We start from the raw sequence: 27,889 nt of genomic DNA on the forward strand, positions 1-27,889 counted from the left end.
TTGACCATCTTTCCCCAACTCACTGGGCAGGCACAATGCGTCCCTAGCAGCAGCTCGCTACCCAAAGGGCAAGGGAAGAACATTGGGTTGTAGCTCCAGGGAGGGAGCAGTGAGTGAGGGCCAGAGGAGCCTGGGTCTCGTACCCCATCCCGTTTCTCAGCTCTTATTCTGGTCAAGCTCTCCTTGGTGGAAGAAAAACAGCTAATGGCAAGGTTCCTTGCCAGACTCAAGCCTGGGTCACTGGAGCCATAGGGGCTGGGGGGGTGGGGGTGGGGGTGGGGGGAGCCAGCCACCCTAGATAGGTGGCACAGGCTGAAAACAGGAAGGTCCTTAAAGTTCCTGGAGGAGATCAGTAGCAGACACTGATGTCTGGGGGCAGTCACCCAGCCTGCCCCCGTGGAGCACTGAGTGCCCCCTCTATTGGCGAGGGAAGAGCCTGGAATAGAATGCACCTTTGGCTTCCCGTCCTTGTCACTCGGCATCAGCTCCCCCCAGTGGAACCACCTGGGCTGAAAGCCACTGCAGAGAGGACATGAACCCAGGCGAGGAAAGAAAGGCCAGAAAATGCAATCTGTAGGGCTGGGACCGGGCCCTCTGCCCAAATAAGTCTCCCCCTGCCAGGCCCTCCCTGCATCCCCTCTGCAGTACTGACCAGCTGCAAGGGACACAGCCCGTGGGCTCCTGTCTGCAATGCTGTGCCTGCCCACCCCAGCCTCACCAGGTAAAACAGGAACAGAAGCCAGGGTCCCCGAGATGACTCCCCATTCTGTTCTCTCTCAGGAGAGCCCGAGGACCTCCTCTCTGGTTCTTTCTCTCCCCGCCCATTTGGGCCCTGGCAGGCTCGCACTGTCCCCTGCACGGAGCACCTAGCATCGCTGGAAGGCAGGAGGGTGGTTGGTGGTAAGTTGAGGCACAGGAAGGCTAACCCTTGCTGCACCTTTTGTGCTTTGGAACTCCACAGCCTCACTCCTGCCTCCAGCCTGGGGGGAATGCAATGACGTGCCCACCTCCAAGAACTCAGAAAAGGAGCAAACTGGATGGGAGGAAGAGGATGGTCCCAGCTAAGGGCTGGCTATGACTGATGCTGCCGCCATGTAAACAGGCCCTGGGAATGTGGCTTCAGGGGCCCTGGAGGATGGCCGTGCAGTCTCTTTTCAAAAGTGCTTTGATTCTGGACTACAGTATGTGCATGATTTGGACATTTAAAAAAGAAAACAAAAAAAAACTCAAGTGAGGTGTTCTGCTCCCACTCTGGCCTCTGGGCCAGCATGGGGCACAGCCACCCGCTCCCACCAGCTACCTCCTTCGAGATGAGGCTAAGGCCACGACTGACGTGGCAGCCGCCAGAGGTGGCTCCGTTCGGGAGAAGGCAGGAGAGCTGGATGACTTGGAGGGCAGGGTCAACACCAGGCTTGCATAAGTGTTGAAGGCCGTGGAGGTTAAGGCTGCAGGCATCCTCTCTGTTAGGTGAAGCGTCTGCCGTATCCTCTCATCCTCGGAGCCGCTCAGGTCCCTGAGATTGTATTCCTGGGATGGGTCAGCAGTGCCAGGGAGGCGCCCGGTGGTTAGAGCAGCTCTTTCTGTGGGTCTGTGGGGAAAGGGGAGAGTCAGCAAGGGGCCTGGACAAAACCCAAGGCACATTCTTACCTCATCCCCCAACCTCGGTTACTGAACATGCTAGGGGCACCGTGCTTAATGCTTTACAAACATTCTGACACTGCCCACGCTCCACAGTGAGGAGCTCAAGGCTAGGATGGGTAGATGAAATGGCCAAGTTGAAATTCAAACTTTAGTAGTTCTGGCTCCAAAGCCCCACACACTGTAGCTCAGTTCACCCTCCCCAGGCACCCCGCGTCCTAAAGCCTTGGAGACCCAAGAGCAATCCGGATGTTGAGCCCCCTCAGCAGCAATGCACCACGCCCCCCACTGCCCACTGTACCTGGGCCGGGCGGCCCCAGCTTCTCCTCGACGCCCGCCAGCTGCACGCCTCCGTTCTCGGCCGGCTCCCCCTTAGTCCTGCCCTCCACAGGGGGGAGCCCGTTGCTCGGGAGAGCGGCAAGGGGCTCGGCCCGCGGAAAGCTGGGGGACGTGGGCGAGGGCACGCCCACAGAGGGCTTGCGGGCCACGGGCGGGGGAGCCTTGGGTGGCTTCTTCGAGGCCTGGGGCGGCCGCTGCTCCGAGATGCTCCGGAGTTCCGCCACCAGATTCCGCTGGAGGTCGGCCTGCTTCTCGGGGGACACGGGCCGCTCCAGCTGCAGCTTCTTGGCGCCCTTGGAGAAGATAAAGCTGGCCGTGGAGGCAGGGGACTGGGGAGACCGCGGCTCCGCCTCGGGCGGCCCATTGGGCTGGGCGTTCGCAGGCCTCTCACTGGCAGCCAGGCTGGAGGCCTTGAGTCGGACGGCAGCATGGAGCCCTGGGGAAGGGGCGGGGGCCGGGCTGGCCCGCCCGGACAAGGCCCTTCGTAGTGGCTTCTGGGGGGCTGATGGCCCCACGGCTGGGGTTGGAGCCACCGTGGGAGCACCCACAGAACGCAGTCGAACCATCTGCAGGAGGGAGGGCGTGACCAGGGGCGCCCCGGCATCCTCCTTGGGAACCCCGTTGCCCTTGCTGCAGCCCACTGGCTCCTTCCGCGGGAGCTGGGCCAGCCCTGTGGCAGAGCCGGCAGGGGGCGCTGGCGGGGCTGGGGGATCTGGGGTACCAAGGGGCTGCCTCTGAGGAGAGACAGCAGCTGAGGGTGGATCAGCCAGGGAGTTGGCAAGGGCTGGGGGTTCTGAGGGGCCTTCGGGCTCAGGGCCGGCCACAGAGAAGAAGGCCTCCTCTGGCGGGGGGAAGTCCGCCATGGACAGGTCCTGCTCCTCGGGTGCGGGAGGTGGGGGTGGGGGCCAGTTGGGATCTTGGAGGGGCTCCTCAGTCTCTGGGGCGGGTGGGGCCTCCTCAACCACCTCTACTCTCTTAGTGGGTGGAGGGGGTGGATGGTAAGATGGGGGCGGGGAGGGTGGGGGGGACTGCTCTTTGGAGGCAACAGGAGACTCCTGAGCTGGAGTCAGAGATGCCTGGGGGGTGGAAGAGGGCTCAGGGCGGACATCGGCGGCAGAGACGGGCCCAGGGACCGGAGCAGGGGCAGCTGGGGCAGGGACAGCTTGGCTAGGGCTCTTGGACTTGGAGGGAGGCGGGGAGAAGGGGGCCAGCACCTTGGGGTGAGGCGGTATGACAAACCTGTCACCAAGGGTGGTCGCTATCTGGGGACCAGGCCGGTCTGAGGGGGCCGGGTCCGAGAAGGAGGAGCACAGAGAGGTGAGGGAGGAGGAGACAGAGGCCCCAGGAGAGCGGAGGGACGTGACACGCTCGGGTTTGGGGGGCTGGACCTTGCCCGGGGAAGCAGGGGCCCCCGCTAGACCCTTGGGAGGGAGGGTGGGGGTACCACTTTGGCTAGAGTATCCGCTGGAGGGGGAGAGCGTCCGTTCCGGGGAGCGTGGGAGGCGGCGGGAGCCGCCTGGAGACAGGCCGGGCACCCAGCTGCCGGCCGAGCTGGACGGACAGGGCGCCGCCCCAGTCCCCTCGGGCCCGCCGGTGGTGGGCGGCCGGGGCGCCTGCGGCTGCTGCTTGCGCTCTGGCTTGGGGGGCAAGCCCAGGGGCCCATCGGGGGCCGCCGAGCCCCGCTGGCGGAGCGAGTAGGTCCGGCGGGGAGGCGGCGGGGCCCGCTTCAGCTTCCGCAGGGACACGCTCCGGCTGGACATCTGCCCGCCGCTCCGGATACTGAGCGTGTCCGAGGCCTCGGCCGTGCTGCCCCCGCTGGGCGAGCCGCGCCCGCTGCCGCCCTGGGGAGGGGGGGCCACGCCGCTGCTGGCCACGGAGCCCTCCGGCCGGCCCCCGGAGCCCCCCTTGGAGGACAGCGTGGAGCCGTCGGACACGATGGTGTCGGAGGACTGGGAGTGGCTCCAGGTGTCGCTGGAGGAGGAGGCGTGGCGGCTGCGGGGCGGCGGGCTGGAGGCGGAGGAGAAGCGGCCCAGCGAGCGCACGGAGGCCGGGCTGGCGGACAGCAGGCTGCAGCGGCTCAGCGTGCGCAGGCTGCAGCGGCCCAGCGCCACCACGTCCACCGTGGGCGGCAGCACGGCGTGCGGGATCAGCTTGGACAGGTAGGTGGCCTGGGGCGAGATGGACATGGCCGGGCTCAGGGGCTCCAGGGGCCCCGCCCCTCCGGTCAGTCCGGGCACCGCGAGGGACATGGGCCGGGGGATGGGCGGCGGCTGAGCCCCCGTGGACCGGCCCACGAAGGTGTCGTCCCGGTAGAAGCGCTCGATGTGGCGCTGCAGCATGGCCTCCGCCTTGGCCCCGGCCTCCGCCTCCGCCTCCAGCGCCTGCAGCGACACGCGGGCGCCGGCCCCCGAGGCCAGGCGCGCGGGGCGGCCGTCCACCGTGGGGATGCGCACGGCATCCCGGGGGCCCGGAGGCCGGGGGGTCCCCGGTGCCTCGCGCTCGTTCCGCAGGCCTGGATGGACAGGAAGGACCGGGGAGTCAGCGGGGGAAGGAAGGGGAGGGCTGGCCAGGGCTTCCCGTCCCCCTCCTCTGCCCCCCTCGGCCGGGGCTCACCGAGTTCCTTCTGCACGTGCTGCGGCAGCCCCAGCACCGTGCTCCGCCGCTCCCGCCGCCTCCGCCCCGACTTGCCGGACGATTTGGGGAATGAGTCATGAGGTCGGAAGGTGGAGCCTGGGGGCCAGGGCAGGGGAGAGAGACCGTTAGGGCAGGCCTCGGGACACTCCGCAGAGCAGGCCTTTTGTAGAATGTTTAGTAAGAACTCTGTGCAAAAAGACTTCCATAGTCAAGGAGACATGGGCAAAGCTAGTTAAACAAAGTTAGATGCCGCTTTTCTGGAAGGCCTTAACATTTACTAGGTCAATAATGATAATTTCCATTTAGCAAACACTTAGGAAGTGTTAGCACACCGAATGCTTGGCATTCGCCCCAATAACGTAAGTACTCCAGTCCTGCTTTTTATAGACTATCAAGCGGAAGCTCAGAGAGGTGAAGGGCTGGCCCAGGGTCACACAGGTGTTAAGTAGCATCATCAGGCCCAAACCCAGGGTTCCCACCCCTCAGCCGTCCCGCTCTGCAGTCACTGTGCCTCACGACTCTCCCGGAGCACGCGGGCACTGTGTTTCTGAGGTCACTGAACCACGGAGCCCTGAGGAGCGGTAGACAGGGAGGCGAGGGGCAGGCTGCAGGCGTGGGGACCCAGGTGGCGCCCATCCCCCCTCCCAGCCAAGCATCCCTGCTGGGGGGCGGACACCTTTGCGCTGGATCATCTCGGTGCGGATGGAGAGAGCATCCTCGGCCGTGGAGCTCTCGGCCGTGTAGGATGTGGTCTGGCTGCAGAAGGAGATGGTGTCGTCGTCCGGCCCCGTCCGGGAGGACTGTGGAGGGGAAAGGAGGTCAGGCCGAGACCACCGCAGAGGCCGGGGGGGGGGCTGACCGCTGCCTCTTCAGCGCTCCCCCTTCTGACTCAGCTTGTCCCCAGCACCACCTCGCCCTGAGCAGACAGCAGCTGGACCAGCCCCCTGGGGTCACCTACTCCAGCCCTTCATGACACAGGCAGGAAACTGAGATCCCAAAGGGCTCAGAGACGTACTTGCCGGAGTCAAGCAGGGAGGGAAGAGCAGAGTCAGACTGAGCTGGGGCAGGGCTCACCTGGAGGCTCTGGGTGTCGCCATGGTCCCAGCCACCCTTGTTCAGTCTCTGCTTTTCTGGAAGAGACCGGAGAGTGTGTTGGGCGAGGCCTCCCAGGGGGGGCGGAGGGGAGCACCGGCGGGGAGGGCAGTTACCTTGGTGCTGCAGGGAGCGGAGCCCCTCCTGGGCCTGAGTGTGCAGCTCCTCCAGGTGAGGCGGCCGTCCGCTGGGGAAGAAGACGTTGTCCTGGTGCTCGTCCCCTGCGCCCCCTGGCCCCTGGCCGGGCCCCACACTCAGACGCTTGTCGCTCTCAGCCTTGGCTGAGCCTGCGGGGATGGCAGAGGGAGAGCAGTGAGGCCCAAAGGCACCTGGGTCCTCAGGATGCACAGGCACCAGACAAGGGCACTCACAGTGCCCGGACGGCACGGGGCCCCTGCACATACATGCAACGCCCTCTTCTGCCAATCCAGGCACAACCCACCATCCTGGAGCATGGAGTCAGTACACACACCGCCCCGTGAGCATATACAAACTACCTCCGAGCACACACGGATCCGAGTACCCACACCTCAGAAAGAGCCCCCAGGGCACCACACCAAGGTACACAGGCCCACTGTGTATGCACAGAACACCCACCGGCTTCCATATGCATACAAAGCACCCAAGTACAAATCTGTGTACACACATGGCACACAGGGGCCCCACAGAGCACACCCAGCCCCCGAGTATACATACAACACCCGCAGACCCCATTCTATACATATACAAACAACACCCAAACATGCATGTAACTGTGTATCCTCATGTCACTCAGGGCTGCAAGACACTGAGTAGGCATACAGCCCATGGCAAATACACTTCTCTGATCTCCAGACCTCAAGCTCTACTTTACAGGGAGAAAAAAACAAAAACACCCTTTTCATACACATCCTGGCCCAGGTCCAGGCAGAAGGGACCCTGGGACACTAGGAAGAGATGGGGGCTGGCAGGAGTCATAACCAGATCACCAAGAGGGACAAACCAGGGATATGGCCTCCTGGGTCCCCTACTCACCCATGCGGCTGTCCGTTAGTGGGAGGATAAGCAGGGTGAGGGAGAAGAGGGGCCCGGGCCTCTACACCCCCAGAAAGGAAAGCTCCAGCCTCTCTTGGGAGAACAGTCCTGGGTATCCCCCCCTCCCGGAGCCCTGCCCCCACCGAGGAGCCAGAGATCCGTTACAAACGATCCTGTTACAGGCCCCGCCCATTGGGAAGTTGTCACCTAATCCTGGGAATGGGGGGGCTGTGTCAGCACTTTGCAGCTCCGGCCCCCTTTAAATGGAACCCACAGCACAAGCAAAAGCGCTGGGAGGGCCATGTGACCCTGGCAGCACCCTGGAGAAGGACAGGAACAAAACAAGCCCTTTCCCGGGCCACGCCCAGAGACCAGGGTCCTTAGTTCAAGCACCTGCCTGTTCCTCCGGCCCCAGCCCATCTCCAAGGTCAGCTCCTGGGAATCCACAGGAATCCCCCCACGTCAGAGCTAGGTCTCTCACTCATCCTTCTGCCTAATCCCATCCCGACTTTATAAATCGGAAAACAAGAGAAAAGGTCTTGTTTAAGGTCACCCAGCAAATCACAGTCGGACTGAACTCCAGGACTAAACACCAGGTTCCCAGTAGGGATTCGTGGGTCACACTCAACCTGGGGGTCCTCAGGCCCCCTCTTCCCCCCCAAAAAACCAGTCCAACAAACTCTGGTCTCCATGTCCTAATCCAGGCCTGAAAGCCCAGCTTCTAGGACAAGGAAGTGGGCACTGGTCCCTCCTTCCAAAACTTCACCCCCAGCCTCTACGCAGAATTCCACTGGTCATGCTCCCCAACTTCCAGCAGTAGTTCCCCCCTCGACTCGGCTCCCCACATTCCTTCCTCCCAGACCCAGGACCCAGGAGGGGGTGCCCCTCCTCTTGGAACTGAGGTGCTGGATGGACCCGGGAAAGCCTGGTCCCCTGGCAGGGAGGCTGCCTTGCCCTAGGGCTGCAGGCTTCAAGGTTAGACACCTGGACCCATCCTCCCACACACGAGCAGAGCCCAGACAAAGGCAGCAGCACAGCGGCCGGACAAAGGCTGGACAGGGGGGCCTGGCCTCATTCCTGGCCCCCTCCCCCACCGATCACCGCTCCCCAGCCCTGATCCCCCCCATTCTACTACATCAGGGTCTGGCAAACGGAGTTGTGGGGTAGCCGTTCTCTCCCCCCACCCCACCCCCAGCCACACCCACTCACCCTTCTTCTTAAAGAGCCCGAGGAGCGCCGGGAGGTGGCGGCCCAGGAACACCACCATGACTGCGGGCCACTCAGACGTCCCCACCCCGACCCTCCAGAACGCAGGGACAGCCTAGCACTGAGGGATGCGGCCGCCAGTCCGCCCAGCTGCGGGGCGCCGGTCCGGGCCGAGGCGAGGGGGCGGGGCTGCTCGCAGGTCCTCCTCCCACCTTCGCCGCTGGCCCCGCCCCTCTGCTGGCCACGCCCCCCGGTGGAATCAGGGGCAGGAACCCTCCCAGACTCTCAGCCTGTGGGTGCTCAGCTCTGGTGGGCAGTATGACTAGGCGGGCTGACGATACTCCATCCAAGGGGCAGGCCAGAAACCCTGTCCCCAAGTCTTTTCTAAACAGTCAGGAGCCAAAGCTAGGGCAGGGCTCCAGCTGCCAGATGGCAGGTAGAAGAGGCACTAGACTAGACCTGGCATGGTGCCCACGCCAGGCCCTCCCGGCTGGTGAGGGCAATTCCCGAGGGCAGGAGCTCAGAGCATGGAGCAGCCAGGCAGACCAGGAATGCCTGCGGGGTGACACCCGAGGCGAGGGCAGGGCCACGGACGGAGGTCCCTGCAGAGGTGGAGCCAGCCTGGGACACTGAACTGGGAGGCCGGAGGTGCCCACAGTGGCATCACTTTGCTGGTGTAACCCTCACGTGTATGTGCAGCCCCACACTTTCCAAAGGGCTTCCTTCCCACTTTGGCAATGTGACATCAGCAGCCCAGAGCCGCACTGTGAACTCTCTAAGGTCACACAGCAAAGCAGGCCTTCAGCGCAGACTCTTCCCATCGGCCTCCCGCTGGGACTCAGTGACTCTGCTGGATCACCAGGCAGGGAGAACGGAATTAACCAAGAAACAGCTCATAGCCCTAACTGGTCTGGCTCAGTGGATAGAGCATCAGCCTGCGTACTCAAGGGTCCCAGGTTCGATTCCGGTCAAGGGCATGTACCTTGGTTGCGGGCACATACCTAGTAGGGAGTGTGCAGGAGGCAGCTGATCGATGTCTCTCTCTCATCGATGTTTCTGGCTCTCTATCCCTCTCCCTTCCTCTCTGTAAAAAATCAATTAAAAAAAAAAAAAAAAAACAGCTCACAGGTGAAGGCAGTAAGGACAGCAGCACTTTGAGGGAAATCGGGTCCAGGTTCAAATCCAGCTCCATCACACACAAGCCATGACCTCATAGAGAAACAAGGCCAATAACTCCTCCTTATAAAATTATTGTATCCATTCATTAGATCAGCAACTACTTATTAAGCTAGTCCTGGGGGTATACCTAGTGGGAAGCATTATTCTGTTCACCAGTATATCCTCAGTGCCTAAATTCGTGTCTGGTACATACTGTAAGCTCAATGAATATTTGATGAACTGATGAATACAAGAATGAGGTAAACTAACAACATAATTTTATTTTATTTTTTTGAATATATTTTTATTGATTTTTTACAGAGAAGGGAGAGGGATAGAAAGTTAGAAACATCGATGAGAAACATCGACCAGCTGCCTCCTGCATACCCCCGACCGGGGATGTGCCTGCAAACAAGGTACATGCCCTTGACCGGAATCGAACCTGGGACCCTTCAGTCCGCAGACCGACCCTCTATCCACTGAGCCAAACCAGATTCGGCTAACATAATTTTAGAGAGTGGGGACTGAGGACTGTGGCAGGAAGGGGATACCTTCAGAGGGCATCAAGGAGTGCTTCCCTAAGGAAAGACCTTTGGGACTGAGACTGAAGTAGGAGAAGGATGGAGGCGGGCACCAAATCCTAAACCTGAATTACACACACTCAGCTGTGTTGGAGAAAAGTATCGAAGCCTAGAAATTGTGACTGTGAAGAAAATTTCCCAGTCTGTGTGCAGTGTCCTGCCAATCTATTTACACAAAATAAAAGATTAAGACTCAACTTCGCTAAAAAAAAAAAAAAAAAAAAAGGCAGAGAGAGAAGGAGCCAGCCAGCAAAGTACAGAGCCCTCTAGACAGGGGCATCCATCGGCAACTATAAAGCCCTTGAGGCAGGAGTGGGGGGATTCCCAGAGCAGAGCAGGGGTGGCTGGGACATGGTGAGCGAATGGAGGAGGTGCGAAGAGGGCAGGAGCCAGATGTGGTAGGGCCCCATAGACAGGCCTTGGCAGAGCCTGAATTTTATTCAGAGCCCGGGAGGCTGGTCAATAACAGTAAAGGCTGGGCAGTAAACATGGAGGCTAAGCTGGGGAATGACCCTGCTAAGAGAGATCCATCCCCCTAGCAACTCCAAAAGGTGCAGAAGAGGAAGTCTGTGAGCTACAAAGTGCTGCCCTCCCCTCCCCACCCCTACCCCTGCCTGAAGACGTGCCCCTCCCACAGCATCCTTCTCTCTGAGTCCCAAGGGACTTAAGGATTCGATTCAAGACCCTCCTGGAGCCCCTCCCCCTTTGCTGCCCCACCCCTGGGAGAGCACTCAGCAGATGGTTGAGCCCTTGCTCTCTGGAAAACAAAACTTCTGTGGAGCTGGGTAGTATAGATGCACCAATCACTGAAATCTAACAACCCCATTTTACAGATGACGAAATGGAGGCCGGAGAGGGCAGGGCAGCTTCTGCCTTCAGGAACAACCTGAATTCAAAAGCCATGCTCTGTCCGCTGTGTCCGCTACAAACCTATGTCCCCTCTGCAGAAGGGCTGAGGGACCCATCACCATACAGGTGAGGTTTCTTGACCATATCCTTCCCTCTTCCCTCTTCCCTCTCTCTGAGGCCAGACCCATCCACCCCTCTTATCAGTCCCACTTGACCAGAAAAGAGCAGAAGGCCAACACTCGCAGGGTGGCAAATTCATGCCAGGCACCGTGCCAGGTGTGGGCAGAGGCAAACAGTCTGCCCTCATGGATCTTACTACCACACCAGTCCTCTGGGGCAGGTCCCCTCCTGGTAGCTGACCCTGCACCTGTGAGGCTCCAATACCGAGTCTGGAACCACGCAGGACAGTCACCCCCAGCTTCCTCCCAACCAGGGAAAGCAAAGGCGGAGCTCCTACTCAGTCACGGATGAGGCCCTTCGGTTCCTCAAGGTCCCAGGCCCCAAGGCTGCGAGTCAGGGCCATAGCTGCAAATTCCCCAGCCAGATCCAAGGCTCTGGCTCTTGATAACGCCTGGTTGCCCAGCAACAGCCCTCCCTTCACCCGCCCACAGCATGGCCAGCGCCGGAGGCCTCTCCGAGCCACCCCAGACACAGGTCCACACACCTGTGGCTCGCCAGGGGAGGGGCTCGGCACCCTGGATCTCAGGGGAGGGACTGGTACCTCATGAAGAAATCCAGGCCCAGAGAGTGGAAGGACCTCTGCCAAGGGCACACGTACACGTAAAAGTCCGTGTTCTAGGACCTTCTGCTCCAGGAGTCCAGAAGCACAGCCTAAGCCCCGCTTCACCCTCCACCTGCTTGGAGGAGGGAGGCTTCCGGGCTGTGAGAAGACACCTTGCTCCTGGCCACACCCCCCCCACCGCCCCCCTCCACACAGGGCACACCCGGAAGCAGACATGCAAATCCTGGAGCTCTGATCCGGTCTGCCGGCAGAGGAAGGCGGGCACACACCTCCACAGTGTCCACTGGGGCCAGTCCCACAGGTGGGTGCTCTCAGGACTAGCTCCACAAAGCACACGGAAGCCACCCGAGTCCGTGTCCTCTGTACACGAGCTGGGTGCAGGCAGACTCACAGGGCCCTGCCAGCTGGCTGTGTGCGTGAAGGTGGGTGTGTGCCCCCGCCACTCCGGGGCTTTCCTGGTCCTGGAGACAGACAGGAAGGAGTGGGGGAGGAAGGCCCAGCCCTCAAGGCCACGCGAACGCTGTGCGCATGTGTACTCACTGTCCTGGCAACATCCTCCGCGGTGAGGCCTCAACCTGCCCCATTCCAGAGCCAGGGGCGGGGGCGACGGCACACCCACAGCCCAGCGGGCTGACTCAGGGGAGAGGAATGAGGGGGGCGGGCACAGCTGCCCAGGTGGCCTCGCTCAGGCGCTGGAACCCTCCGCGGCCTGACCTTGTCCCCCTTCCACCGCCCTCCCTCCCTCCACATCCTGACGGTGCCGCTGGCCAGCCCGGGAGCCAGGATGTCGAGAAGCTCCAAGTCTCAAGCCCTGGCTGTACGGGTGGACAAACCAAGGCCCACGGGGCGGGCCTTCCCATGGGCACAGAACTCAAAGCACATGTAGGTTTTGTGCTCTGAGGGGCAAGACAAAAGGAAACGAACGTAACAAAACGTGTCAGGTGGAGGCACTTTTACAATTCTCAAAACACGTTCTCTCCCAGTGTTGCACACCTAATAAGAGTCCTGGAAGGTACCTGCGACACTCCCTTTTTACAAGTGAGCAAGACACGGCACCAGGGAAAGTGACTCGCTCAAGGTCACCCAACCAGGAAGTGCCCAGCTCACATTCCAGCCTGGGTCTCGCTCCAAAGGCCTTAGCCGTCCCGTCCCGAGTCTAAGGGAGCTGGGTCGGGGCCCCAGCCTGGGTCCCTACCCAGAGAGAGGGAGCTCTGCAGAAGGGGAATCCCCCGCCTTCCCTCCCTCAGCGGGAAGCCCCACCCAGCTGGGGCAGAGCTGACAGGCCGGTTCTACGGTAAATATTGGGGGGCAGGGCGTGCCCCCACGGGGAGAGTGCGGTCCCATCCCACAGCCGCCTAGGGGAACGGCCGCAGCGCAGGCAGGAATTAGCTACAATAATATTAATAAATTTCATAACGAGTTTCCAGGTCAGTATCTGCTCCCAACAATGATATAATCATCTCTTTGGGCCAGGAGCAATTCTGACTTTCCAAAGCCCTTTCCTTTGTTGCTTCAAGGCATGACTATCCCCATATAAACGCTGGAGAGGCCTACGTTCAGGCATCGTGACGTCAGGAGGAGAAACTGCTGGGGGTCCTGAGAGCTGGATTCCAGGCCGTGGACAGTGAATCCGTCTCCCCGGATTCCAGGCCTCAGTCTGCTCATCTGTAAACTGGGTCTAACCCACTTCCCATGGCGCCTGGGAAAGTGAAAGCCACGCAACCAAGTGTAAACACAAAATGTCAGTCCAGGGAGCCTCTGCCTCTCAGAGTATGGAGTCAAGGGCCCTCTCAGGCTCCTCTGCCTTTCCACTTACAGTTAATAGAGTGCCAGTGAACTGAGACCCACAGGTCCCGCTCCATCTCCCTCATCATACAGGGGCACGCCCCGAGGGTCAGTGACTGGCCCAAGGTCACAAAGCCAGCAACCCCAGAGCCAGGATGTGAGCCCTCTGACCGGAAGACAGGTCGTGTTCCCGTGCCCCCAGAGGCCTCCTCTCCCACCCACTTCCAGACCTCTCTGGAAATCTCAAGTGGAGTTAAGGACCATTAAGATAAGGTCTGATAAGGGACACTTAACACAAGCTCCCTATCTGCTCCTCGGTGAGGGGGCCCTTTCTGGCAGCCCTGATGCCCGGTTTGGGAGGGAAGGGAATCGGAGCCCAGACCAGAGGTCCCCCTGCTCTGGGAGTTAGTCAGGAGTTCTGGGTTTGAACTCTCACTGCCCCGCAGCTGTAGCCCGGTCCTGAGCCGGGCACTGCCGTTTTCTGGGCTCGGTTTCTTCATCTGTGAGGCGGAGGGTGGGAGAAAAACTCTCTAAAGAGCCCGCAGTATGTACAGCTCTGTTCCTACAAGGAAGGCGGCAGTCCCTCACTCTGAGGCGGCACCCAGGGCAACAAGGGGTTCAGCTTCTCTCAGACCCCTCAGCCCAGAGAGGGAAGCCAGGGCTCCCACAGGCAAGTCCAGACGTCCAGCGAGTCCTAAGTCCCTCCCCTCCCCTGGAAGGGAGCTGTGGGGTCTACCGAAGGCCCTGGTGCCCGAGGTCCAGAGGCAGGGGCGGGGATGAAGAGAATTTCAGGCAGTCTGACTCCACCAGAGCCTTGGTCATCCCTCAATCTCCTCGTCTACGAGGCGGGAATGAGAAGCCCTACCAAGAGGAGGTCCAAGGGGAAGCCGGGCCGAACAACGCGCTGGGAACGGAGGGCAGCGGGAAAGGGGGAGCTCCCTGGACCCTCAATTCCATTCCTCCACCGACCCCCAAACTGCCCGGGACCAACGGCCAGCGGTCTGGGGGTGAGGAGGGCTGGGCCGGACCATCCCAGCAGCACGGACGCCTCTCCTCCATCCTCACCTCCCTCTTCTCCTCGTCCAAGGCCTTTGATCCATGGAAGGAACCCTTCCTGGAGTCTCAGTTTTCCCTCCCACTTTCCACCTGCCCCCCTCGGAGCCCCAAGGACTAGACATCCTTCACCTCCTCTCCTCCCTTCCAGGGCTTTCTCCACTTGTGTTCTTTGGGGTCCAAACCCTGCAGGACGTCAGGCTTTCTTTACCCAGAGGACAAGCGGACCCCTCGATCCTAAGAGGAAACCCATCGATCTCAAACCAGATTGTACAGGCTTTGGGATGTGACAGGGTTGGGTTTGAATCAGGATTCAGCTACCTCCCTGCTAAGTGGCTTGAGAGCTGATGTCACTTCTCTGAGCTCCATCTTCCTCATCTGTAAAATGGGAGAATAGTAACTTCTAGCATGTAAGGCTGCGGGGAGACAGGTGAATTGATATAAGGAGTTTAGCACGGGGCCTCAGGTTCACCTCTGCATTATCTGTCACCATCCTCCCACCAAGCAGCATCAAGCACAGCCTTCCAGCCCTCTCTGGCCCTCACTCCCAATGTCTGACTGATCCCAGGTCCTAGCACTCTGTCGCCTCCTCCCCGGTGTCTCTGCAGCTGCCACTCCGCTCTGCTCCCACAGCCCCCACCCTTCCCTCCTCACCCGCACCTCCTCGCCTCTCCCCTGGATTACTGCAACAGCCTCCCGGCTTCTCGGAGCTCCCACTCTCCCCACCCCACCCGCCAACCTGTCCTGCCTTGCACCTGCCCGCACCCAGAGCCACCTTCCTCGCACATCACTTTCCCGGGCTCCTCCCTGCTCCAACACCTCCGCTGGCCTTTCGGCGCCAGCCCTCTCTGCTTCCTTCCCTCCTCTCCCGCATCCTCTCTCAGACTGACCAACTGATAAGTGCTCGGGTCCCAGTTCCATCCCTGGGCCTGGGGTAGCAGAGGCTGAGGCTAGGGAGGCCTTGGAATCCTCGGCACAAGTAAACCCAAAGGGCTGACGTTTGCATTCACAACGGAACTTCTCCCAGGCGGGGGCCTCCACTGCTTTTTCTCTCCGGCCTCCATGCTCAGGCTCCACTCCATGCCTTTGCTCACAACCGCACCCCAGAGATGAAATGTCTCTCATTTAATCGACAAGTCAGGACTAATTCCAAACTTGCAGCTCCTTCCAAGACCAGATTAAGACCCTCTCCCTAGTTTCTAAAACTGACTCATTAGTCAACAGAGCGGCAAACCGCGGCTCTCGAGCCGCCTGTGGCTCTCGAGCCGCAGTTTGCCGACCACTGACCTAGTGTCTGCCCCAGCCTCCACGCTTATCTCTGGGTTGCCTTGACAGTGCATTTGTTTTGTACACCTTGAAGCCCGGCTGGCTTCTGAGCTGCAGCAGGAACTCAGCGAGCACAAGGGCTGCTAAAAGCCCCTGGCCTCTCCCTTCAGGGCCAGCGGGCGGGAGACTGTAAACTCAGCCCTCCTAATCTCTCCTCCCCCCACGAATGGTCACAAGGCTGGGCCCACAGTTGGTTCTCAGGAAACCACCCGTTTACAGTGGCCATGGGGGGGGGGGGGCAGATGGAGAGCCCCAGCCCGGCCCCACCCCCTCACTGCAGCCCTCAGAGGAGGCAGGTGGGCAGAGCCCGGCTCCGGCACGGCTGGCACAGGGGGTCTATTGGAAAGGCCTGGAGTCTCTCCTCAGCACACCTGGGGAATCCTTAGAGAGCCTACCAGGACGTAACCCTTTTCCTGCTGTTATTCTGGTTATCAGGATTCATCTTCAAATGAACTCGGAGAAGCCCACCCTCTCTAAACCTCAGACTCTTTATCCATGAAACGGCTAACCACCCTGTAAGGGTCTCAAGGAGTCACCTAAGCTAAGCTCCCCACCCCCCCCACCCCCGCCTAATTTCAAAGGAAGACACCCCGCCACTGGAGTCAGGGAGGTCCAGAGAACAGAAAGCAACCTGCTCAAGGTCACGGGAGCCCATGCCAGAGCCACACGGAGAACCCAGACCCCCAAATTCCCGGCCCAAAGGAATGAGATCATCTCATTCAGAATTTTCTAGGAATGTGGGCCATCCTGGGAAGCCATGGGTGGATTTCCCCATCACAGCAAAAGAGGGGGGGGGGGGCACCCCATCTCTTCCGTGATCCTCTCACTGCCAAAGACCAGCTGATACCTTCCTCTGCTGGAGACCCTTTATCTTCCTGGGGAGGGCTAGGGAGGGGTTTGAATCCCACCCTGGATTCACCAGGTGGGGGAACTCGGTACCCTCGGCAGTCCCTCCTCCAGCACCCCTGGGGATTCTGAGGGGTACCCTGGACTGCCTACCCGCTGGGGGAGGCCAGGAATCCCCTCTCCCAGCTCTGGGTGGGAAGTCCTCCCCATTCTCCCCCCCTCCCCCGCTCGGAGGCTGGAATGTGACCCGCGGAGGGATCCCGCAGCACGCCGCGAAGGCTGTGTTCCAGCTGGGTGGCTGCGCTGAAAGGGGGAGATGCGGCAGCGACCACAGGGACCGCGGGGGGGGCCGGGGGGCGGCGCAGGGCCTGGCAGGCTGCGGCGGAGCGAGCGGGGGTGGGAGGGAGCCCAGAGAACCAGAACCAGTCTGACTCCTGATGGCGCCAGACGGAGGTGGCCCCGAGCTCCAGCCCCTGGCTTCCTGCTTCTCCCCTGCACCTTTGTCTCCCCTCCCTCCTGCAAACTTTCAGCCTGTTGGGGGCTAAGGCCTGCGAAACAAGTGTGTGTGTGTGTGTGTGTGTGTGTGTGTGTGTACACACATTCCTTAGGGTCTGTCTTTCACCCTGGCTGTGAGTCTGGCTGGTTGTGCAGTTCTGTACCTGTGGGTACATCTGTGTACCTAACCCGTTGGACCACTGTACCTACATGACTAATGTGTGTGCACACGGCTGTGTGTCTGAATCTGTGATGTGATGTGGTTCGTGTGACTGTGTAAATCACTGGCATAGGTATATGTGTGTCTGTGCGTCCTACAGCGATGGTGTGGGTGTAAATGTGTATGTGATCTTGGGTCTGTATGTCCGTACATCTGAGTGTTGTGTGTGGCTGTACATTGTGGACATGTACATGTGCCTGCCCGTAGGTGTTGCATGTGTCTGTGTGTGCATGTGAGGAGCGGGGTCTATGCGGGGAATGCCCGGCCACACACACACACACACACACTCACTCCCGCGCGCCCGGCCCCGGGCGGGGGCAGCAGCGGTGGCGCCGCAGCGGCAGGGAGACCCTCCCCCGCTGCCCCGCCCCCACCCCAGCCCCTACCTGCGGGCCGCTTCGCCGACCGCCCGAACCGCCAGAAGCTGCGGGCCCGCGGGCCGCTGGGGGCCTTCCTCTTGTGGTGCGAGTTGCCCATGGCGGGCGCAGGAGCCGGCGCGGGAGCCCGAGCGCAGCCCAACCAGCCGGGCCGCCGGGCCCGCAGCCCCGGGAGGCAGGCAGAGACTCGCGGCGGCCACTGCGGGCGCCCCCAGCCCCGGCGCGGCCACGCCCCCGGGCCCCGCGGCCAATGGCCGGGCCGGGGCGGGCGGGCGGGGGGCGGGGCCTGGCGCGCGCCCCACAGGCCCCGCCCCCAGGACCTGGGAGACCAGCTGAGCCGCCCCGCCCTGAACGCTCCCCGGAAAGGCAGGGCCCGGCCAGGTGAGGCCAGCAGGTAGCTTGCCCTCCCAGCCCAGGGGCCGCGGACCTGAGGACGGCGGCGGAATGGAGATAAGCGGGCCCCAGGATCCAGACCGGCGGGTTCTGGAGCCCTCCTCCTGCGAAGGCCCCCTAAACACTACAATGTCACGTGTCTGTGTGTGTATCTCCTGCCTCTGTGCCGGAGGTGTAAAATGTATCAATCTGACCGTATTTCTGTAATAATGGTGTTCCAAATAATAGTGGCGCCCTTTTGTGTAGCGTGTACAGGCACTGGGTAACCGCTTTCCTGCATGACTTCATTCATCCACAAAACAATGATCTAAGGTAGGTGCTTTTATCATCTCCATTTTACAGATGGGGAAATCCAAGTTCCATGAAGTCAACTGACTAGTCCAAAGTTAAACAGCATTAAACTACAGAGCTAGGATTCAGATCCGAACTGACTCCAATGCCCTCTGCCCCATGCTACCATCCCTCAGTTTATCTGTGCCCCTGTATCACCTGGAAGAAGGGCATGTAATTGGGCGTTTGTAACTGTGCTCGAATGTGGCTATCTAGTTGTGTACCTGTGTATACATCTGTCACCCTGAATATATGGTTTCCTCTTTATGTAATCATCTGTGTGTAACTGTGTGCCCATATCCATATCATTTAGTCTGTTTTCAAACGTCTGGATGTGTATGTTTGTGTATCTGTCTATGTAACTGTGACTGCCTATGTAACTATGTATCTGCCTATGTCTTGCTCAAGGTGGCTGGATAACACTGGTTTTATGCATTCAAGTGGGTAAGAACCTGCCTGTGTGCATGTAAGTGTAACTTTGTTTATCTACAATACAAATTGTGTAATTGCATGTGCTTTTGGGTATAGGTATGATTGTACAATTCTGTTTATTGAACCTATGCCCATATCTACATTTGTGTGTGCAAATTTAAGTCATGGAGAGTATAGTCGATAGACATATATAAAACCAGCCATGTCTGTGCATCTGTGGAGATATGTGCCCCTCCCTTTATACAAGTCTTTGTTTTTCAACTCCAGGCCAAACCTCACCTCTTCGGAAAGCCTTCCTGGCTGCCAGGCTGCCCCCGTCTCTGTGTCCTCATGAGCACCCTTGTGCCCAGGGACCTTCCCAGAGCCCCACAGTCTGGGAAATTCCTCTGCTTTACTATCACTGCTCCGTCTCTCCAGCGAGGGGCAGCGTGGTGCAGCAGGGAGAATGCTGGGCTGCGCGTCCAGAGCCCTCAGTTCTAATCTCTACAGGGCTCATCCCGTCTGCCAGCTGGGCAAACCCCTCCACCACACCACGCTGCCGCTAACCCACTGGCTCCAGAACACCCTGTCTCTGCAAAGTGGGACAGGCAAAGCTGTTCTCCCCCGCTCTCTGATGCCCATCTCTTGCTGAGGGTCTGAGGCTGCCGACAGTGCGATCTCTGAGGAGCTGTATTTTATTCCTCCATCCAGAAAATACTCATCGAGCACACGCTATATACCAAGTGTACGCACAAGGCTCCCTGCTCTGTACAGAGAAGAGGGTCCTCGTGTCAGAGATCTCCTAGCCCAATTCCATTAATTTACAGATGGGGAAACAGAGGCCCATCAGGGGAAAGGTGGTGTAGGGGAGCAGAAAGAACACTGAAGGGTAATGTACAAGCCCTAACCGGTTTGGCTCAGTGTATAGCGTGTCAGCCTGTAGACTCAAGGGTCCCAGGTTCCATTCCAGTCAAGGGCATGTACCTTGGTTGTGGGCACATACCCAATAAATCCCTCTCCCTTACCCTCTGTAAAAAATCAATAAAATATATATATGCCCTAACCGGTTTGGCTCAGTAGATAGAGCATCAGCCTGCGGACTGAAAGGTCCCAGATCAGAATTCCAGTCAAGGGCATGTACCTTGGTTGCAGGCACATCCCCAGTAGGGGGTGTGCAGGAGCAGCTGATCCATGTTTCTCTCTCATCGATGTTTCTAACTCTCTATTCTCCCTTCTTCTCTGTAAAAAATCAATTTTATATATATATATATATATATATATATATATATATATATATATATATATATTTTTTTTTTTTTTTTAAAGGGTAACATTCAAATCCCTCAGCATGAATTGAGGACAGGAGGCCATGCAGGGGCTGCCCTGCCCACCAGTTGAACCTCATCTCCAGCCACACCGCTCTCATTTCAGCTGCACAGAACTGCTTGCCACTCCCCAGTACACACCCCCAGACCTTCACACGCTCTCCTTCCTCTTCCACCTTTGCCCGGGAGAGTCCCTGTAAGGCCCGCTCCATAGTTCACTCCTCCGTGAAGGTTTCCCTGCTGCCCTACTCCCACGGGCATCCGTGCTGCCACTGACAGAGACCTGGTCACAGCTCGGACTCCCCAGCAGCTGTCTCCACCAGAAAGCAAATTTCCCAAGGGCAGGGATGGCCCCGTGTCTCTTAGTAACCCCAGGCCCAGTGGACACAGTCAGGTATGCCATACATGTTGAACAGAAACTGGGAGAGGTGCGGATGGTTGGACTTGCGTACGGGTGGAGGTGGTGATGATGGCGCTTAAGCTCTGGTGGAGGTGAAGAGGGTGGGCAGGGGAGCCCAGGGCACTCTCCCGGTCTTACGTACTGAGGCTACAGCGGCTGTGCTTGCTCCGGGATCCTAGAGGGGAGAGGACTGCATCGCCATGGGCCTGGGAGAGCTTGGGCGGGACTGGTGGGCAGAAGTAGGTAGTAAGGTTGGCAAATGCACCAGAACTCCTGGAAACACAACGCTGAGCCTGAGTGCCTCCTGAGCCTCTTGGGAAACGGTGCTGGAGGCCTCACTGGCTAAAGGCATGGAGGAGAGGGCGTCCTAAACACCCAGGAAGCTCTATCTGGAACAGACCCCACCGGCAGCCTCCTGGAAGTCATGCATTTTGCCAGCAGATTTGAGGTTTCAACCTTTTTCATCTCATGGCACGCATAAACTAATTACTAAGATTCTACAGCACACCTTGCCAAACACAGGGCCAGGCACCCTGTGAGTGCAGCAGACAGTGAACCGAAGAGGGGTGTAATCACTGGGAAGGTGGACAGAGATGCCCCCCTCCTGCCCAAGGAACGTTTCCACCTGCTTCCTTCCCCGAGTCAGCCCAAGGGCTAGAGGTGGCCCTGGGGTCTGTATGGGAGGTGAGGTGCGTATACCTGCTCCCCCCACCACCACGTTCACGGTGGCCCACATAATAGACAATGCCTCTTCTCATGAGTCTCAGCAGCATGTGACAGGCCCGGAGCAGCTGAGGCGGCTCTCAGGGTTTGGGGAGAGGGGGATTTCCCAGGGGCAGGTGGTGAGGGGGGCTCCCTCGCAGCCCTCTGCTGAAAACAGAGCGCGGACTTTTCTGGCCGCAGGATTAGCCATCCAGCTTCGGGGACCAGCGGACCAGCATAGTTGGGGGAGGGGCCCCTGGCTGAGGGGATTTCCAGGAGAATGCTGGGATGTGTGCCGTGGATGCAGATTCAGGGCCCCCACAAGGAGGGAGAGGCAGCTGGAACCGGAAGGTATCAGAAGGTGTCGGAGCTAGGGGTGGGGATGGCAGCCTTCTTAGTCTCAGCTTCCTGCTCATCTCATTCCACCCCTGCTAGAGGCACCTCCCTGGCATGGGATTTTCCATTTGAAGGCTGAGCAGGCGGGAAAAGCTGACAGGTGTGGGCCTCAGCTGCCCACCTCCATGTGCTGTGAGGGCTCCCTGTGACATCTCACGCCATCCATTCTGAGCGTCTAGGATCCAGAGGTGCCCGTACACTGGGGGCCCCTATCAGGTCACCCACCTATCACCCAAAGCCACTTAGTGCCAGGCCCTGTGCTAAGCAGAGGGAAAAGACAGTCAGCCCAGGCCCTGCCCTCAGGGTGTACAGAACAGTGCGGTATGGTGGTGTCTGTGCCCCACGGGACCCAGGCAGCCAGCCGGCCCCAGGCCCCAGCAGGTGCCTTGCCTCATTCCAGCGCTGCAAACCCAGCTTCTCCTCATCCTTCGATTTTAGTTCATGTGTCACCTCCTCAGAGAAGCCATCTCTGGTGTCTCTCTGGGACCATTATGCTCCTTCTTTTGTCACATTTTTTACCCTTAGCCGCCTCCTTGGCCCAGGTTCCTGCTCCTCTCAAACTCTGAGGACGGGGACCTTGTCTCTCATTCATCCCAAGACAGTGGCACACGGTGGGTACTTATACTAATACATTATATTAAATAGCTAATAAGTATTTGTGAAATACACCAGTGAGCTCCATCTCCCGTCTGGACCCAAGTCAGACAATGCCCATCCCTTCACAGGGGCCTGGGGGCGGTGAACCCAGACTCCTCTGGGGAAGTCACTCCCCCGGCGGATGATACACAGACCCCTTCCTCAACAGGGAGACGTGGCTTTATGACACTGCACTCTCCTCATCCTCCTTTCAACGGCAACCAAGCCCCTGGGTCCCCATGACCTGTCCATGACCAAAGGTAGGCTCTCCTTTCCTGGACCTAGTTCTCACCCCCACATCCCCAGCACCTACCCTCTTGCTCCTTCAGCCCATTCTCAAACTCACAGACTTCTAAAACTAGAAAGGATCTCAGAGGCTATAAAACCTATCTTTCTCAAGACAGGGCCTGTCTGGACTAGCGCGAGGCAGGACTTACCCCAGGTCACACAGCAGAGCAGAATCAACCTCAGGATCTCTCCACAACCCCACGCCCAGGGCAGTTCTCCCTGAATGAGTGGCCAAGGTGCCTCGGCTAAATCCGCTGGGCCCGGCAGGATGGCTCCAGAATTCTCACTATCCGTACAGAAGCCCTTCTCACTCCCACCCCCAGCCACTGCCATTCCCCAGCAGAAACCTTCAGGAGGGGGGCACATTCTTGTCCCCAAGGCTGGTCCTGTCTAAGACTCTACAGACTCTGCAACTCCTCTGCAGAGCCAGACCCACACCCAACCTCGCAGTGCTCCGTTAGGAGTGTGGCACCTGGTAGCAGACGGAGTGCTTCTGTCACTGCCCTGCTGTGAACATCCCTGCCACACGGGGGTCGTGGCCTGTCTTGGCCCAGATAGTCACATCGCCCTGAACAAGGCTTAACACTGTCTCGCCAAGAATATGTCTTTTCAAATGAATGAGGCCACGTGACCTTGATCAACTTACTTTCCCCCTCTGGGTCCATATCCTCTCCTGGAAATGGTGATGCATGCCTATCTCCCAGGTTGTTTTGAGGACAGGGAACACACTCCTGAAAATGCCTGGCCACAGTCTGGCACACAGAACCTTCATGTTCCTTCTCTTCCAATCAGCCAGCACCCTGCCCGTCCACACCCTGCTCGCCTCCTCCGGAGAGCCTGCCCTGATGGACGGGCTCCCGTCCAGGCATCTGGCCCAGGAACACTTCCTCCCCCGCTTGTCTCGCGATCAGATGACATTTCTGGAAAATATGGATTCCTGTTTGTTTACCTTTTCTTACGCCTGCATCCGGGACAAAGGTAAGACTCCGCTTCTGCGGGTCCCCCCTCCTGCAGGTCCCCCCTCACTAATCCTCAGCACCACGGGTATGTGAGGTGTGACCAAGTGAGTTTAGTTGTTTTCCAAACATGGATCGGGATGCACTTAGCTAATGCCACGTCCTCAGCATCACAACCACAGAACCCTGCCCCTGTCTGGACCACGTGCACAGCTCACAAAGCACGTGCACGTCTGTTATCTAGCTGGGTCCCTGAAACAGCCCGGAAAAGCCAGGGTTTATTATCTCTATTTTGCAGATAAGGAAACTGAGGCTTGCGGGGGTAGTTAATAACCTGCCTGTGTCTCCTGGTCTCATGGCCCGAGGGGGGCAGAACGAAAGGCAGCAGAGTTGTCCAAACAGGCCTCAGAGCTCATTCCCTCCGGACTGTGTCCTAGAGCAGCGGTCACCAACAGGTGATCCGCAGACCGCTGGTGGTCCCGGAGGTCCAAAAGGTTGGCAACCGCTATCCTAGATCACAGGTGATTAAACTTATAAAAATTATAATAGCTGTCGAAACCGGCTTGGCTAAGTGGATAGAGCGTCGGCCTGCGGACTGAAGGGTCCCAGGTTCGATTCCAGTCAAGGGCATGTACCTTGGTTACGAGCACATCCCTGAGGGGTGTGTGTGCGTGTGTGTGTGTGTGTGTGTGTGTGCAGGAGGCAGCTGATTGATGTTTCTCTCTCATCGATGTTTCTAACTCTCTATCCCTCTCCCTTCCTCTCTGTAAAAAATCAATAGAATATATTTTAAAAATTATAATAGCAATCCCTTGCATTTTTATGGTGACTTCACTTTTATATAATCTTCATAGCGTCTCTTGGGAGAATCTTGGAGACAAAAAGGTCACAGACCCATCAAGGCAAATGTCCCCTCTCTTTCCTGTGGCAGCAATGGAATCGGTGAGGACACAGAGAAGTTGCCCGTCACGGGACTTGCTAGCAGCTGAGCCAGAACTGGAACGCTCATTTCCTGACTCTGATGCTCTTCCCACTCTGTCACGTTCCCTCACTTCTCTCTGGGCCTTTCCCCACCTATAGAATGGGTTGGGTGAGAAGATCTTTAAGCCTTAACCACTGGTCCATGTCCTTGGGAGTGTTATGCAAACAGTACCAGTTTGGGAGACAGATGATTTGAGTTCAAATCCCAGATTAGGCTGGCAATTTTCAGCCTTGTTCATCTCATGGTACACAAACTAATTACTAAAATTCTGCGGCACACCAAAAAGTATATTATAGGTTTTGCTGATCGGACAAAACATTAAGTGTAATTCTGACTCATTCACATGAGACGACTATTGGGTTGGCCGTTTGTGTGTGTGAAAGAGAGAGAGAGAGAGAGAGAGAATTTAATATTTCTATTGATTTTTAAAGAGAGAGCAAGGCCTAAACCGGTTTGGCTCTGTGGATAGAGCGTCGGCCTGCAGACTCAAGGGTCCCGGGTTCGATTCCGGTCAAAGGCATGTGCATTGGTTGGGGGCACATCCCCAGTAGGGAGTGTGCAGGAGGCAGCTGATCAATGTTTCTCTCTCATCGATGTTTCTAACTCTCTATCCCTTTCCCTTCCTCTCTGTAAAAACATCAATAAAAAAATATATACATATATATTTAAATATATTTTATTGATTTTTTACAGAGAGGAAGGGAGAGGGACAGAGAGCTAGAAACATCGATGAGAGAGAAACATCGGCCAGCTGCCTCCTGCACACCCCCCACTGGGGATGTGCCCACGACCAATGTACATGCCCCTGACCGGAATCGAACCTGGGACCTTTCAGTCCGCAGACCGACGCTCTACCACTGAGCCAAACTGGTTTCGGCAATAAAAACATATTTTTTAAAAAATTAAAGAGAGAGCAAGGAGTGGGAGAAAGAAACACTGATGTGAGAGCCACGTCCACCCTCCCCCCACCACAAGGAGCTCGAAACTCAGGCATCTGCCCCAGGGCTCCACCAGGAATAGAACCCCACCCTCCACCTCTCCCACTGACCAGGAGACCAGGAGTAGAACCAGCAACCCGTCTGTGCACAGGACAGCACCCAACCAACCCCAGTAGAGCCACACCGGCCAGGGCTGTTGTCATGTTTTTATTTGACGGTCTAAAGGAAAAGAGGTCAGTGCTCTGACTACACAGTCAGGTATTATTGCATGTTTTTAAAAACTCTTGCGACACACAGGTTGAAAAATCACTGGTTCAAGCCCTCACTGTCCCTGAGCCTCAATTTTTTTCATCTGCAAATGGGTTCAAATGAGATCATGGCTATAGGCCTCCAGGCACATTCAGAATAATCAATAAATGTCAGATTTCCTCTCTTTCCTTTAGAAATGTGTGCAGGCCAGTGAGGGAAGTAAGAGGATTCTGGAAGACAGGTGCTCAACACTCTACTGCAAACCCAGTGTGTCCATTTTCCGGGAGAGGACTCGGAGTAAGGGAGCCGAGACCTGCATCTCTGGGTCCCTGGTGGAAAGAATGCGATAAGGGAGATCATGTCTTTCCCAGCAGAAGCCAAGCCCCCAGGAATTTTCTGGGTATCCCTCCTCCTCCTCTCCTTTGGGATATTTCCCCCCAGAAAGAGTTAAGCCTTCTTTGGGTTTCCCCTTCCGGACCAGCCGTGCCAGAGGAGATTAGAGAGATCAGATTTATTTCTCTTCATAAACAGACAAGAAGGAGAGCCAGGCAGGTGGCAAGGAAACAATTGGAATAATGGGAGGCTGGAGCAAAAAGGAGCAGGACTTCCACCAGGGGTACCTGGGGCCACCCCCGGACCTGCGGACACAACAGCCGGGGGCGGGGGAGGCGTGTCCTGCACGTGGGCTCACATCGGGCTGACCTGCTGCCAGGAAAGCCCAGTGCCACCTGATGCCAAAACACCAGGCAGGGGAGGCCTGGCCTCCGACCCAGTGACCTCTAACCCAGGCCGTTGGAGGAGGGACCTACAGGTCAGCTTTCCCAGCTTTTGCCCCCAGGCTGGGCTCCCTGAAAAGGGTCCCCTCTCCAACCCTGATAGCCTGACCACAATCCATCCTGTTGCACTTCTGATCCACGACTCTTGAGTGAGGCAGGGATGACTTCGGATGGAATCCCAGTGGGGCAGGCCTGGGACAAACCCCAGGTCCTGTTGAGACTGCAGAGCACACACACACACACACCCCAAACCCTCCCTCAGAAGCCAGCCCCGCCACCCTAGCCCCAGCACCCTGACTTCTGTTTGTGGCTGCGCTGCAGGGGAGCAGGGCCCTCGTCCAAAAGGAAGATCAGGCCGGATGCAAGCACACAAGAGGCTTTTCACCCTCTTCCTGATCCCGAACGCGTCCTTTAGCTCTCCTCCGGGGCGATGGTTAAAGGACACGGGGAGAGTAAACACGGGCAAATGGGATGGGCCGCACACTCCGCCATTTCCTCACCTCCCGGCGGGCGCAGCGGCCACACCGGGGTGAAGGTGGACTTCCCAGCATGGCCAGCCCCAAGGGAGCCCCACCCTCTTCCAGAGACTCATGTCCTCTCCCTCACACGAGGGACACATGGGGGAAGAGCCAAGCAAGTGGACAACAGAAAAGTGACCCCCACCCCCCGCTGGGATGGGGCAGGCCGGAGGGAGCCCAGAGGCAGGACGCGGTGCCCACCCAGCCCAGGGGCAGCCTCTCTGTCGGTAAACTTGGGCCACAGTTTCCCCGTCTATAAGAGCACATCCCACAGCTCACCACCCGGAAGGTCAATGTTTGTGGTTTGGCACAGGTGAGCGGTGAGAGGGCCCAGGTGGGAAAAGCTAACACTGCTGGCTTTTAAGAAGTCACATAAAGCATATGCTCCGTGATGGGTCCCTCTGTGGGGCCGGGAACCCAGACCCGCCGAGCCCGCTGGCACACTTTGTGGGTGTAGTTGATGTTCCAGACCCAGAGGGACCCCCCCACCGAAGCCACAGGGCCGCTCGCCTCTCCCACTGGCCCCAGGCCAGCGTCAATCTCTGACCCCCTGACTCAGCAGAGGGCAGGACCCGGGTGCGCCTGGGGGATGGGGGGTGCCTCACCCCCAGGAGCGGACTGCCTGCACTTGGTGATTCAGCCAGGGACCCCGCCCCAGCAGAGGGTCCTCCCCGCGACCCCCCAACGCGGGGCAGGGCCGGGGGCGGGAAATGCTGGGGCGGGGGGCCCAGAACGGGGCTGCCTGGGCTGAGCCCCGGGCCCTCCCTGCCCCGGCATCGGCGCCTCCAGCAGCCCCGGCCCCCCGCGGGGACCCCCCGCTGCCCCCCGGGCGCTGGCGGGCGCGCAGCCCCGGCGCCCGGCGCCTTACCTCGGCCTTTGCCCTTGGCCCTCCTGGCCTTGTCGTCCGCCTTCTTGGCCCGGGGGGCGGGCTCGGCGCCCTCGGCCCCCGCCGCCTTCTTCTTGCGCCGCTTGCCCCGCAGCCAGCTGAAGGCGCGGCGCAGGCCGGAGCGCGGCTTCCTGCGGCGCGGGGGGCTGCCGGGGCCGCCCGGCTCCTCGGCCGCAGGTGCGGCGGGGGGCGCGCGGGCCGCCATGGGGCGCGGGCGGCGTCAGGCCCCCGGCGGCCGGGCGCCCATGCGGGGCGGGGGCGCGGGCGGCGGGAGACCGGAGAAAAGTTTGGGCGGCGAGGCCGGCGGCTGGAGCGGCGGCGGCGGGCGGGGCGGCGGGCGGGGCGCGG

General features: G+C 58.9%; 1 protein-coding gene across 2 annotated transcripts; it reads right to left on the reverse strand.

Annotated features, from left to right (window-relative positions):
* On the reverse strand, positions 1-27,889 carry NHSL3 (NHS like 3). Of its 2 annotated transcripts, none has more exons than XM_084873054.1 (7): positions 27,524-27,889; positions 5,820-5,990; positions 5,686-5,741; positions 5,288-5,411; positions 4,591-4,707; positions 1,940-4,489; positions 1-1,588 (listed from the first exon to the last, which is right to left on the reverse strand). In XM_084873054.1, the coding sequence occupies exons 1-7, from the start codon at positions 27,744-27,746 to the stop codon at positions 1,566-1,568; spliced, it is 3,264 nt and encodes a 1,087-aa protein (XP_084729180.1). In that variant the 5' UTR covers positions 27,747-27,889; the 3' UTR covers positions 1-1,565. The 2 variants fall into 2 exon arrangements, with proteins under 2 accessions (XP_084729180.1, XP_084729181.1); XM_084873055.1 differs by lacking the exon at positions 27,524-27,889 and adding an exon at positions 17,365-17,535.

Source organism: Pipistrellus hanaki (assembly GCF_964339955.1).
Source record: "Pipistrellus hanaki genome assembly, chromosome: 2".
NCBI lineage: Eukaryota > Metazoa > Chordata > Mammalia > Chiroptera > Vespertilionidae > Pipistrellus > Pipistrellus hanaki.

Excerpts from the sequence above, each read along its gene's own strand:
- NHSL3 (XM_084873054.1), bottom strand. The coding sequence starts at position 27,746 with ATGGCGGCCCGCGCGCCCCCCGCCGCACCTGCGGCCGAGGAGCCGGGC. Across the intron at positions 4,490-4,590 it reads GCACGTGCAGAAGGAACTCG|GCCTGCGGAACGAGCGCGAG; the intron begins GTGAGCCCCGGC and ends CTGTCCATCCAG. Across the intron at positions 1,589-1,939 it reads GCTGGGGCCGCCCGGCCCAG|ACCCACAGAAAGAGCTGCTC; the intron begins GTACAGTGGGCA and ends CTTTCCCCACAG.